Below are 13,109 nucleotides of genomic sequence, written 5' to 3'. Positions count from 1 at the left end.
TGAAAAGGGAAGGAAAATTGCCATTGCTATAACTTTTATCTCTCGAAGTCTGGATGCAAAGTAAATACGAGGACATGGACCAATACAAGATATCCTTTTCCTTCTCGGGTAGATATTGAAGATGCCCGTGATGATGGACTCTATAGGAAAACTTTTTGTATCAAGGAATCACGAGAGAGACGGCGCTGGGTCGGGTGTGGAGGGCTGGCGCGAGGCAGGTATTGATGCAGCTGCTCCCTAAAGTGTCCTGTGTTGGGGGCGGCGGAGAGATATTGGGGTGACTCCGTGACCGGCATGTGCGTGATGGTGGAGTCTCGGAGGGGTGATGCAGGCTCTCTGGTGCCACATCTGGGTCGGACCATCAATTTGGACACAGCCGCCGTGGAGACACAGACGTGGGCGCTGAGAGAACGCACGTCCCTCCGCTCACGGCGCTCGATAGGTCATCCCGGCGGCGAGGAAGGAGTGGTGCTGCAGCGAAGCCTCGGGGTCAGTGGAGCCTTTTCTTTGTTTAATTTAAGAGCAAATTTACATGTATTTTAAACTAAGCTATATCTTACCGCTCCACTCGGCGTACTTAGGAGGGCGATAATGTTTTCGTCGCTACGTTAATTTGTGTGTTTGTTGGTTATCGAAACATCCCAAAAAAGGATTGACATGTATTCGCCAAAGACATATGGAAGCATCCTCAGGTGAATATGTGAATGTTAGTTTAGTCCTTTGTACATACGTAACTTTTTATCCTCGAATATTATCACGTCATTTGCTGAAGTATTAAGTTTGAATTATTCCCTGATCGCACGTCCCGAGAGCCAGACCGAGAATTAATTCAAACCAACATTCTCCCAAGGCTCAACCCAATCACAGGCCCGCAAACATAATGAATGGAATCGGATTCGGGTTCGTTGTGTGTGTGTGTGTGTGTGTGTGTGTGTGTGTGTGTGTGTGTGTGTGTGCGTGTGCGCGTGTGCTCTCGCCTGAATTTAGTGATGGAAATAAACTTTTTTTTCCCGCGATAGAGCTCGAATAATTACTAAAACTAATTAAGTTGAGAAAATAAACATTGAAAGTTTCCGCTCAAAATATTTAATTTCCATTCATCCGTCCATTCATTCATTCATGCAGTCATTCATTCATTCATTCAGTCAGCCAGTCAGTCAGTCAGTCAGTCACCCATGCAGTCAGTTAATGTATCTGTAGTTCACTTTTTCACCTTCCCAAACAGTCACCCAGTCAGTCAGTTAATGTATCTGCCGTTCACCCTTTCACCTTCCCTCCCTTGCAGTCACCCAGTCAATCAGTCATTCACCCAGACAGTCAGTTAATGTATCTGCCGTTCATCCATTCACCTTCCCTCCCATGCAGTCACCCAGTCAGCCAGTCAGTCGCCCAGTCAGTTAATGTATTTGCCGTTCACCCTTTCACCTTCCCTCCCTTGCAGGCACACAGTCAGTCATTCACCCAGTCAGTCAGTCAGTCAATGTGTCTGCCGCTCACCCATCCCCCTCCCACTCACCCAACCAGCCAGTCAGTTAGTCAGCCAGTCAGTCAGTGCGTCTGCCGTGTACACTCTCACCTTCCCACCCTCTAGGCTACATTACAGTGAAGCGGAGATACTAGAGCCGCCTTGTCTGTCTCACCTCAGTATACATTAATCGCGAGGAGGTTTGCACAGCGCGGCTCCTTCCACCGGCTGCGTCAGGCGATGTGGCGAATATACGGTGTTGTCTTAGTTATTCTGGCGTGTGTGTGTGTGTGTGAGTGTGAGTGTGAGAGAGAGGGAGAGAGAGATCATTACTAAATACTGTGAAAGAGAAATGAAGTCTAAAAATAGGGATGGGAAAGGCTCAAGCGAATACGTACGGAGGAGGAAATTCATGACTAACGAATGAAGTGAAAAATACAGGCGAAGGAATGAAGGAAAAGAGAAGCAGGCGAGGTGGAGCGAGAAAGTGAGGAGGAGAGAGAGAGAGGGAGAGGGAAAGGGACGAGTGGAATGGTGTAAATTAGCAGATGCGTTGGCGGAGCTTCCCGAGCCAGGGTTATTACCTCGGGAGGCGGGAGGAAAAAATATGGATATCTTCGGATTAATTCACCATCATCGCGTCAAATTGGAAGGGACGAGGGAGAGCCTGGAGGTGAAGGAACTGCTATTACCAGATAACGTGGCCTTGAAGAGAGAAGGAGGGAAGAAGGGAAGGAAGGGAGGAAGGAAGGAAGGAGGGAGAGGAAAGATAGAAATAGATGTGCTTGCTGGCTCATTGGTAAGATAGTGTGGCTCAGAATGAAGGGAATGTGGCTCAGTAATGAAGATCGTATGCCTCATCACGAAGCTACTGTGGCTTAATGGAGTGAAAGACTGGCTTCTTAAGAGGTAGTATGGCTGGATGGGAGGTAGTGTGGCACAGTGCTGAGGTGGCATGGTTCAGCGTTGAGGTAGTGTGGCTGTATGGGTATAGTGTGACTCAGTCTTATAGTGTGACTCAGTGGGAAGGTAATGTTCTTTTATGAGGAGATAGTGTGACTCAATGCATGAATAAGTAGTGTGGCTGTATGGGTAGTGTGACTCAATCTTATAGTGTGACTCAATGGGAAGGTAATGATCTTTTATGAGGAGGTAGTGTGACTCAGTGCATGAAGAAGTAGTGTGGCTCTGTGCACGGGGATGTAATGTGGCCCAGTGTGGCTCAGCGGGGAGGTAATTTGACTCGGTAAGAAGGTAGCAAAGCTCAGAGGGAACCCTTGTGATTAATCAGTCTAGCTTACGGTCCTATGACTTCATGCTGTGGCGACGAAATTATGTATCTTGGTAGCGGTTCACTGAGGGCGAGAAAGCGGGCGATGAAGTAGCGTGTGCTTCTATCCTGGAACCCCTTCGCTACACCGCTGCTATAGATGGTGTACGCTCCGTTTAGGTAAGTATTATAAGACACTTTGGCCTCTCATATCAGCTATTTCTAAAGGTCAAAGAGGGGGTCCGTCGGGTTCTAATGAGCGTTTCTTCAGGTTCATGGTACAGAGGAAGGGTCAAATTACCACCAGGGCCATAAAACTACTCCTGGAAATGCCCAAATTACCGACGGGGCCATAAAACTACTCCTGGAAATGCCCAAATTACCATCGGGGCCATAAAACTACTCCTGGAAATGCCCTAATTACTGCCGGGGCCATAAAACTACTCCTGGAAATGCCCAGATTACCGACGGGGCCATAAAACTACTCCTGGAAATGCCCAAATTACCGACGGGGCCATAAAACTACTCCTGGAAATGCCCAAATTACCGACGGGGCCATAAAACTACTCCTGGAAATGCCCAAATTACCGCCGGGGCCATAAAACTACGACTGGAAATGCCCAAATTACCGCCGGGGCCATAAAACTACTCCTGGAAATGCCCAAATTACCACCGGGGCCATAAAACTACTCCTGGAAATGCCCAAATTACCGACGGGGCCATAAAACTACTCCTGGAAATGCCCAAATTATCGACGGGGCCATAAAACTACTCCTGGAAATGCCCAAATTACCGACGGGGCCATAAAACTACTCCTGGAAATGCCCAAATTACCGACGGGGCCATAAAACTACTCCTGGAAATGCCCAAATTACCGACGGGGCCATAAAACTACTCCTGGAAATGCCCAAATTACCGACGGGGCCATAAAACTACTGGAAATGCCCAAATTACCGACGGGGCTATAAAACTACTCCTGGAAATGCCCAAATTACCGACGGGGCCATAAAACTACTCCTGGAAATGCCCAAGTACCATCAAGACTAAAACTCCTGGAAATGCCCAAATTACCATCGTGGCCATAAAACTACTCCTGGAAATGCCCTAATTACCGCCGGGGCCATAAAACTACTCATGGAAATGCCCAAATTACCGACGGGGCCATAAAACTACTCCTGGAAATGCCCAAATTACCGACAGACATAAAACTACTCCTGAAATGCCCAAATTACCGACGGGGCCATAAAACTACTCCTGGAAATGCCCAAATTACCGACGGGGCCACAAAACTACTCCTGGAAATGCCCAAATTACGACGCCATAAAACTACTCCTGGAAATGCCCAAATTACCGACGGGGCCACAAAACTACTCCTGGAAATGCCCAAATTACCGACGGGGCCATAAAACTACTACTGGAAATGCCCAAATTACCGACGGGGCCATAAAACTACTACTGGAAATGCCCAAATTACCGACGGGGCCATAAAACTACTCCTGGAAATGCCCAAATTACCGACGGGGCCATAAAACTACTCCTGGAAATGCCCAAATTACCATCGTGGCCATAAAACTACTCCTGGAAATGCCCAAATTACCGACGGGGCCATAAAACTACTCCTGGAAATGCCCAAATTACCGACGGGGCCATAAAACTACTCCTGGAAATGCCCAAATTACCGACGGGGCCACAAAACTACTCCTGGAAATGCCCAAATTACCGACAGGCCATAAAACTACTCCTGGAAATGCCCAAATTACCGACGGGGCCATAAAACTACTCCTGGAAATGCCCAAATTACCGACGGGGCCATAAAACTACTCCTGGAAATGCCCAAATTACCGACGGGGCCACAAAACTACTCCTGGAAATGCCCAAATTACCGACGGGGCCATAAAACTACTACTGGAAATGCCCAAATTACCGACGGGGCCATAAAACTACTGGAAATGCCCACAACTTCTACGAAAGCCTTGTCAAATATGAGTTCTTGGACGACGAAATGTCTTATAATACGACCCTTATAGTGACGTGCGCAAAATATTAAGTAACCGAAATGCGTGCGTGCGTGTGTTGCGAGTGTAGTGTAACGCAGAATGGTTCGTGTGTGCTGGTGGAAAGGCAAAGTAATTTCTCGTAGACAATTGTAAAGAACGTACAATAATAAGATTAACTGTGTCCGTCTTTATTTAGAGAGCGACAACGTTTGTGGAATATGAAGCGGAATGTATTTTGCATTAGAAAAGGGGCTGGCGACTGTAAAAAGAGAGAGAAATATACACAGTGTTGCCTTAGTTAATGCCATGTGTGTGTGTGTGTGTGTGTGTGTGTGTGTGTGTGTGAGAGAGAGAGAGAGATCAATACTAAATACTGCGAAAGGAAAATAAAGGAGAATGAGAGTATTATATTGACAGTACTTGTCGAATATCCTCAAACAGTACATTGACGGATCTTTAAATTTCAACTTAACTCTACCCAGGTTTTGTGTAGCAGCGCTCTTAGTGGAACACACGCTGGCAGGGCTGCAAGCACGCCCGAGATAAACAATTACCACTGAGAATGATAACAAAGGTAAGACAAGAAGATTATGTTGGCATTAATAAAGTAGTAGTAGTAGTAGTAGTATAAGTAATAGTCACTTGGCAGCAGCAGCAGCCGTAGTAGTTATAATGTTACTACTACTACTACTACTAATAATAATAATAATACTAATAATAATAATAATACCACTACTACTGCTACCACCACTACTACTACTACTACTACTACTACTACTACTACTACTAATAATAATAATAATAATAATAATAATAATAATGATGATGATAATAGCAACAGTAATAATAATAATGATGATAAATGGCGGGAGATAATCATAGCAAGCAGTGTGTGCATACCCATCATTCGTGTTTGCACTGTTATGTTGTGTTGCTTCATCACACAGCGCGGCGAATGGACTCAGTGTTGACTACTCCGGAGCCAACCTCCACCACCATTAGCAGCTCACGGGACTTGCTGGAGCTTAAGGTAGGGTTTCCACTATTCTTACGGAAGCTATTAACAAAGTATTTACATCATGAGCCTGGTAAAAGGGTTTGCTTGCATGTAAAACTCACAGCAGCCTTTTTCTCGTTTTTCCTTGAATTTTTACTTTTTCTTTCTCTGCATTTCTTTTTTTTTAATATTCCTTTTGCGCTCAACGTACACACTCCTAATTGCGTAGCGTGATTAGGGCGCGGTGGAAGTCATACTGTGCTGACAGAATATTCTTTTTGTATCCACACTAGACTTGATATTGCTCTGAATTCATCGTGAGGCTGCGAGGCAATACTGTGTAAATCACTCTCGATACTTAAATATGATTACTAATAGATATTGAAGGTATTTTTTTCTATTTTTATAGGTAGAAGTACTTATTTCTTAAACAGTCCATTCCTGATTCTCAACACGAGGTGGCAAAACACAGGAATCGCGTCTGGGAGAGCTAAGATGAGGCAGGGGGTGGGAAGAGGCTGTTCTGTAGTCGCAGGTCGACCGCTTGAATACATGCGAGGGACAGGAACCCAACCTAAGACGTCTTTGTTATTCCGTGGGAGGGAGAAATGAAGGGACTACCAATAACAGCAGACTAAAACAAATATACACCTGCCCCTCCACCATACACAACCACCTAAGGATTCTAGAGACACTCCCTCGACTCCTCGCAACCACACAACCACGCACAAACAGATGCACATCAACCCACTCATCCAAGCATCCGCACACCGTCTCACCCTCGCAAAACTGTTCTGCATGCCAAAACTCCAAGGGAAACTGCAATTAGGGCAAACAGAAATGCGGCGAGAATCTAAAGCTTAAATTAATTCCTGCTGACAAGACTCGAAATGGGAGTGAGGTGAGTGATCGCCGGAGCTACAGTGGGGCGGGACCGAAGTCGGGAGGTGCCGAATAAAGGTTTACCCCGAATTGTAGCGCCACGGATAAATCTTGAGCTCGGTCGGCTTCATTTTGCATCAGGAGATTGAGTAGGAAGCGTAACAGCAGTTTGTTTAGAGATTCCTCCAGCGAAAAATGCATCGCAGCTCTCTCTCTCTCTCTCTCTCTCTCTCTCTCTCTCTCTCTCTCTCTCTCTCTCTCTCTCTCTCTCTCTCTCTCTCTCTCTCTCTCTCTCTCTCTCTCTCTCTCTGTGTCTCTCTCTCTCTCTCTCTCTCTCTCTCTCTCTCTCTCTCTCTCTCTCTCTCTCTCTCTCTCTCTCTCTCTCTCTCTCTCTCTCTCTCTCTCTCTCTCTCTCTCAATAATGTCTACCGTCTTTCATGTGAGTCAGCAGGAAAGCATTATACCGAGTTGCAGAATTTACTTTTGTTTATGTCTTCCTCGTAGCGGCCCGAATATTCTACAATTTTCTACCTTAATATCACAGAAGGTCACGGGAAGGAACAGCTGCACTAAAGTTGTCATTGCTTTTGTCTCGCTGCCGGCAATAGCGAAGGGAGTGAATATTACCCACGACCCCCGCGTCTCTTGCAACCCGGAGGACGACTCGCTGCTATTGTCGGACCAAAAACTCCCGTTCCTCTGAAGCTTGTAAAGGGTACGGAAAAAGCAGAGTGAAAATTCGTGGCACCGAGGCTCTGCTGGCCACACTGTCGATATCGGGAGGACCTTTTTCGTTTTGCAACAGCACGTGATATCAGAGTCCATTGAGACCTTGACTATTTACCTCTCAGCCTCAAGGGACGGGGTCGTAAGTTTATTTCTTTATTTTTTTTTACTATGTTCTATTCTGCCGTCTGTGTGTCCCCATGCTCCTCTATTGAAGCAGACAGGAATACCGCGAATGAAAGCTTGGGGCCGTGAGCACATTACAATAAATAAACAAAAATGGATCAGGCGAAAACTCGCGTGTTCTGATCCCGTAAATCCAAACGGAGGATATTCTTGAAAAAAAAAAAAAATGTGTTATGCGTAAATAATTAATCGGCAGTCTTTAGGTATTACAGCTGTTTGTGCAGAATCTTGCCTGCTCTCTCTCTCTCTCTCTCTCTCTCTCTCTCTCTCTCTCTCTCTCTCTCTCTCTCTCTCTCTCTCTCTCTCTCTCTCTCTCTCTCTCTCTCTCTCTCTCTCTCTCTCTCTCTCTCTCTCTCTCTCTCTTATTATAGTGCCTTACCTTCATTACGAGCCATCAATTACCTTATTTCACTTGAGGCGCCGGAACAGCAAGTAACAATTTAACCGGCTTATCAAATGGCGGACGAGAGTTAACAAAGTGTGGGGGGGACTGAGAGAAGAAGGGAGGATGGATGGGAGGGGAGAAGGGGCAGGGAGAGAAGAAGGGAGGATGGACGGTAGGGGGAGATGGAGGGGATGAAACAATTAATTATCCTGTCCCACTTGACTGAGATATTAGTAAAACACCTAACTATTTAACCAGCTTGTCAGAAGGCTAACGAGCTTAACAAGGGGGAGGGGGAGAGAGGGAGAGGTGAAGGAAGGATGGAGGGTAGGAAGAGGTGGAGGTGGAGGGAAGGGAGGTAGTGGGGAAACAGGAAGGTGGAAGGGAAATCATCGTCCTTCAGGTATTTGGACGCGAGTCGTGGGGAAGGGAAGGTGTGTGCTTGAGTGTGTGTGCGGTGGCGGTGACCTTATATACCTTTACTAATGGCAGGACAGGTAAGTTCTAAACATTACATTACGAGGTAGTCATTAGCATTGTGTCATGCCGTACACTTTCTCACGCTCATTTTTACATGTAATGCGTATACATAATCCCTAACAACCAAACTATTTGTGTGCGCGTATGATAGTTTTTAGAGTTATGGCAGTGTTTAATGGATATAAATCTGCATGGCAATATATTTAGCGAATTAATTTTATGGCCATATATTTAGATTAATGTGTACGGTAATATATTGAGTGAGGAAGAGAAGGGAGGTGGAGAGTGGTTGTTCAGTAGTCAAAGGGTGATGGCCATTTTAGGCGAGAGGAGACTGGTAGTTGGATAGGAGGTGTTGAAAAGGTAATGAAGCGACTTGGGAGTAGGAGGGAGGCAGTAGGGAAAAATGAGAACGGTTGAGGTATTGAAATTAGGCAATGGTCGAAGGTGTATTTTACGAGGCAGTGAGAGGGGGTGAGATGGTTACATGAGAAGGATATGGGTTCCGTCGTCTAGTATTACTGTAACAACCTATTATTGGAGGAGGTAGAGGGGGTGAGATAGTTACATGAGAAGGATATGGGTTCCGTCGTCTAGTATTACTGTAACAACCAATTAGAGGAGGGAGAGGGGGTGAGATAGTTACAAGTGAGTGAATTTCGTTGTCTGTTTTACTAGTACGTCTTTTATCCACAGGTGAAACGAAGGATGAGGTAACAAGCCAAAGGAGGAAGGGGAGAAGGAATGCAGAATGAGAGCTGCCATTACCACTCCGCTGCCTGTTACTGGGGTCTTGAAGGTGTTCTGCATCCAAGGCGAGTGTTGGAGTGCTTGTAAATGAGGTAAGAATGATTTGCCCGGGATTTAGAGATGGTTCCGTAATATTCTTTGATACCTTAATGCTTGAACACACTAGTAACTTCTGTCAACTTGAAGAAAAAAAAAATCAACCAAAAATTCACCCTTGTCCCTTGTTGATTTTTATTTTTTATTTTGCTATACCAAGTAATCACCAGGGCTTCGTGGTGCTGTGGTTAACACATTCGGCTCACAACCGAGAGAGCCCGGGTTCGATTCCCGGGCAGAATGGAGAAATTTGGGCGGCTTTTTCAAAACCCTACGCCCCTGTCCACCCAGCAGTGAATGGGTACCAGGTATTAATCGGGGGTGTCCCGTTTCCTGGGATCTGTTCCCTTCTATAATTCCTTCCCCTTCTGTCTCTCTCCGGTATATGACCACAAATGTTGCACCGGCTAAACAAAACTTTCCGACCATTAACTTGTGACCGTAGCTTTATGGCCATGCATTGATTTAATATTTGTCTGATGTCTCTACGAATTATTATGATCAGTAATTTACCACAATTCAATACATATCAAATAATCAGTTAGAAAATTAATATAAAATAGTACCCCCCCACTACATTACTCATGTCAATACTCGTGGCTGTAGTAGGTATGTTACTAATTCAACGCCGATAGGTTACTGTTTGTTCAGTTAATGTCACTTTGTTAACTTAAATATGAATTATAATAAATGTAGCGGTGGTCAGTTTTCATCATTTAACTGAAAAGGATGTGCAGACCTTGTAACTCCAGAGAACTACACTGATAAGAAAAGGAAAAGAAAACAATACATAATTTTACTTTTTTATTTAGTTCTCTTTTTCATATCTCCATAGTATTTGTGTAATCCTGTAGTTTTACCACCAAAGGTTTTCATCTGTCAATTATGATGTTCTAACTGTTTCCATTATGGTAATTTTTATTGGTCTTAACCCGGTAGCAGCGACGGCCCAAAGTTGTGCAACGATTTAAACCCCCCCAAATAGATGATACATAAACTGATCACAAATGCTTCGATATATATTATGAAATGGTTTGTGCAAGTGATGATTTTTTCTCATTTTTTACGCTTAGAGGGACCATTAATAAACATGATCCCGGTTGCTACCAGGTTAAATATTGCAGAATATCATCAAGTAAACTATTGCTTATAATCCCATAGGTAGATTAACGACCATTCAAGTCAATGTTGCTGCAGACTGACATAGATGAACGCCACCAAGGGAGTCGCCGTCCTGGGAGTGCTTGAGGTCCCCAGGTCACAGGCAGTCTGATGGAACAAGTAAGCATAATGAGTGTTCTATCGTCCATTCACTTTAGCTGGATCCCTGGCTTCTAACTGAGTAAGGATGCTGTTGGTGGATGGGGTGTCTGAGATCTCCGTCGCCCTACACACTATCCGAGGTTCAGAAACTATTCATATTTCTTTACGCAGCTCATCTGGTAGACAAGATAGGCAGATTTTGTTGGCATCATTGGTTTAAGCTGTAGCTGTGCAAGTATGATTAGATTCTCGAAAGTCAACGAGGTAATAAATAAAGTAACTATGGTGAGTATAACGCAGAGAATAACATGTAATGCTTATACCACTTTTTACAAATCCTTCCTCATCACCTTATATCGTACTTATCTGAAGGCACCATAGTATTCAGGATGATTTTATGTATGAGAACAAATGTTTTATTCTAAAATTTGTTCAAATATTGATCAGTAAAGTGATATAAACATTAAACACTGACTTCTCATGGTAATTACTTTTTTATTCTAATAAGATTTGAAAATTGTTATACTTGTACAATCACCGGCAAATCCAATGAAGTCAATGAAATTTATCTATATTGTGTAACAGATAAGCTGAGTAAGGAAACCTGAACATTTTCTGAATATTAATGTGTTGGGCAACAGATGTCAGACGCCCTGCTCACCAACAGCCGTTCAGCAGCGTCCTTACTTACTCGGCTAGAAGTTAGGGATCTAATGTAAGTGAATGGACTATGTATAGTAATATCGTGTAATAAACATTGCAGTATTCAGCCCCACGCAACACAGCATTCAGAAATGTGTCTCACCCTTTGATAGGTTAGGTAATGGTTGACAGCCACTGAAACTATTAGTGTCATCATTTCTACAGTTGCTTGTATTATGTATATAGAGGGAAAGAAAGCATTCTTGCTCTAAAAAATTGTGCGGTAATCAAAATCATTAATATAGTTGTCAGAATCAGTTTTCTAAGTCAAGTGCATCCTCATTTTTGTCGAAATTGAATTAAGCGTTTGTATATTAATTTCAATTGGTTATCTTAGCTAGAACTGTTACTTTTTAAAACTGTACAATCAATGAATATTGTTTTGCAGGGGTGATGGGCAAGCAGAGAATGAAGAGGCTACTGATGGAAGTTGTACTGGACCTCTTTCTCCCACCATGGAGTCTCCAGCTGCTGCATGCTTGGAGGAGACCAGTTCCCCCAAACCATTTATGAGACCTATCACTGATAAGTCGTCTGGTAACTGTCCACTATGAATACCCCTTGTGTTTAGGAGGTTCTGAAAGCAATGAAAGAACTTCTGGTCTGGCCATCGGTTCATTCATCACCATCCGGGCCATGGTGGATGGGGTTACAGGAGACTTATCGGCAAAATGTCTCATAAATAGAACCTGAACACAGTGACCCATCCTGGAGACTGGTTTTCAAACAGGGCAAGTGTAAGAGCAGAGACTCTCCCCACTTATATATATCCTTTTTTTATTCTGTTGCTGTTATCTTGTGGTTAAATTTTGTGTACTGTTTTTATACTGCTAGGAGTGTTGAGTTTGACACTCTCATCTCTGGCAAGTAACATTATGGGTCACAACAATGGTATCCAGGTTACACTTGGGCTCTGCTAGGGAGGGACCTTATTTAAAGGGAGGGCAAGCAAGATTGGATTTTTAGAAAGAGACAGGTGTTTGTATGATATAATGTATTGCCTGGGGCTGTAGTGTCAGCTAGGACATAAAGCCACCCATTTGCCTTGATTTTTGTACAGTCTCACTTGCCCCCCCCTTCAAACAGTCTCCTGTCCCCTACTGCTTGCCTTAGCAGAGCCCCAAGTGACTTCTGTTCTGCTGTTGTGACCCCCTTGTCAACAACTGGCGGTTCTTGGCAAACACAATTTCACGGAGACTTGGTTCCCTGCCGTGCTGTAGGATAAGAGAAGTTAGTACTAGATTATTCATACTTACAAATAAATTTCTCATACTGATCCAATTATGGCAAAAGTCAATTAGTGTATCTTAACAAATCAAGGTATTTTCAATTTTGTCACCCAGCTCTCTACACTACTCAATCAATGAGTGCAAACTCCAGGGGACTGTGTTGCCTCCCCCACCATACAACACTCACAGGGACTCCCACTAAATAACTCCATGCTGGCCACCTTCCCATTGTTGAGTATGCATGTCAGAATCCATACTTGCTCAAGACAGCAGCTTGGTGTGGCCTCTTCCACTTTGGGATTGTCTTTCACGAGGAGAGGAGAGGAGACAGATGGTCTGAGTAAGTTGATGTATTTTTTTGGGCTGAGATGGCAAGGATATTTTTATTTTTCATGACTCGAACGCGTCTTCATTAATTAACCTTCGGGAACACGAACACACACACACACACACACACACACACACAGACACACACACACACACACACACACACACAGACACACACACACACACAGACACACACAGACACACACACACACACACACAGACACACACACACACACACACACACACACACACACACACACACACACACAGACACACACACACACAGACACACACACACACACACACAGACACACACACACACACACAGACACACACACACACACACACAGACAC

General features: G+C 44.3%; 1 protein-coding gene and 1 long non-coding RNA gene across 19 annotated transcripts in view; one reads left to right on the top strand and one right to left on the bottom strand.

The window, feature by feature from the left end:
- The window catches only part of LOC127007027 (uncharacterized), a 63,957-nt gene extending 51,477 nt beyond the window's left edge, over positions 1 to 12,480 (top strand). The window contains exons 2-6 of one of the 2 annotated variants that reach the window (XR_007760035.1): positions 5,215 to 5,306; positions 5,680 to 5,762; positions 9,085 to 9,230; positions 10,396 to 10,515; positions 11,588 to 12,480. This is a non-coding gene — a long non-coding RNA (uncharacterized LOC127007027). Of the gene's footprint in view, positions 1 to 5,214; positions 5,307 to 5,679; positions 5,763 to 8,280; positions 8,406 to 9,084; positions 9,231 to 10,395; positions 10,516 to 11,587 lie in introns of those variants that run through there. The other variant, XR_007760036.1, reaches the window with a different exon arrangement.
- LOC127007025 (uncharacterized) overlaps positions 10,357 to 13,109 on the bottom strand; it is a 206,709-nt gene continuing 203,956 nt past the window's right edge. For 15 of the 17 annotated variants that reach the window (XR_007760025.1, XR_007760028.1, XR_007760033.1 and 12 more), the window contains one exon: positions 10,357 to 10,503. Coding sequence is in view for 3 of the 17 variants with exons in the window: in XM_050877506.1 (XP_050733463.1) it covers positions 10,401 to 10,503 (103 nt within the window). In the remaining 14 variants the exon portion in view is untranslated. Of the gene's footprint in view, positions 10,504 to 12,167; positions 12,414 to 13,109 lie in introns of those variants that run through there. The other 2 variants (XM_050877509.1, XM_050877508.1) reach the window with 2 other exon arrangements.

This window comes from Eriocheir sinensis, chromosome 34 (genome assembly GCF_024679095.1).
Source record: "Eriocheir sinensis breed Jianghai 21 chromosome 34, ASM2467909v1, whole genome shotgun sequence".
Classification (NCBI taxonomy): Eukaryota; Metazoa; Arthropoda; class Malacostraca; order Decapoda; family Varunidae; genus Eriocheir; species Eriocheir sinensis.
The sequence above is the reverse complement of the archived record's forward strand: the minus strand, read 5'-3'. Positions and strand labels throughout refer to the sequence as shown.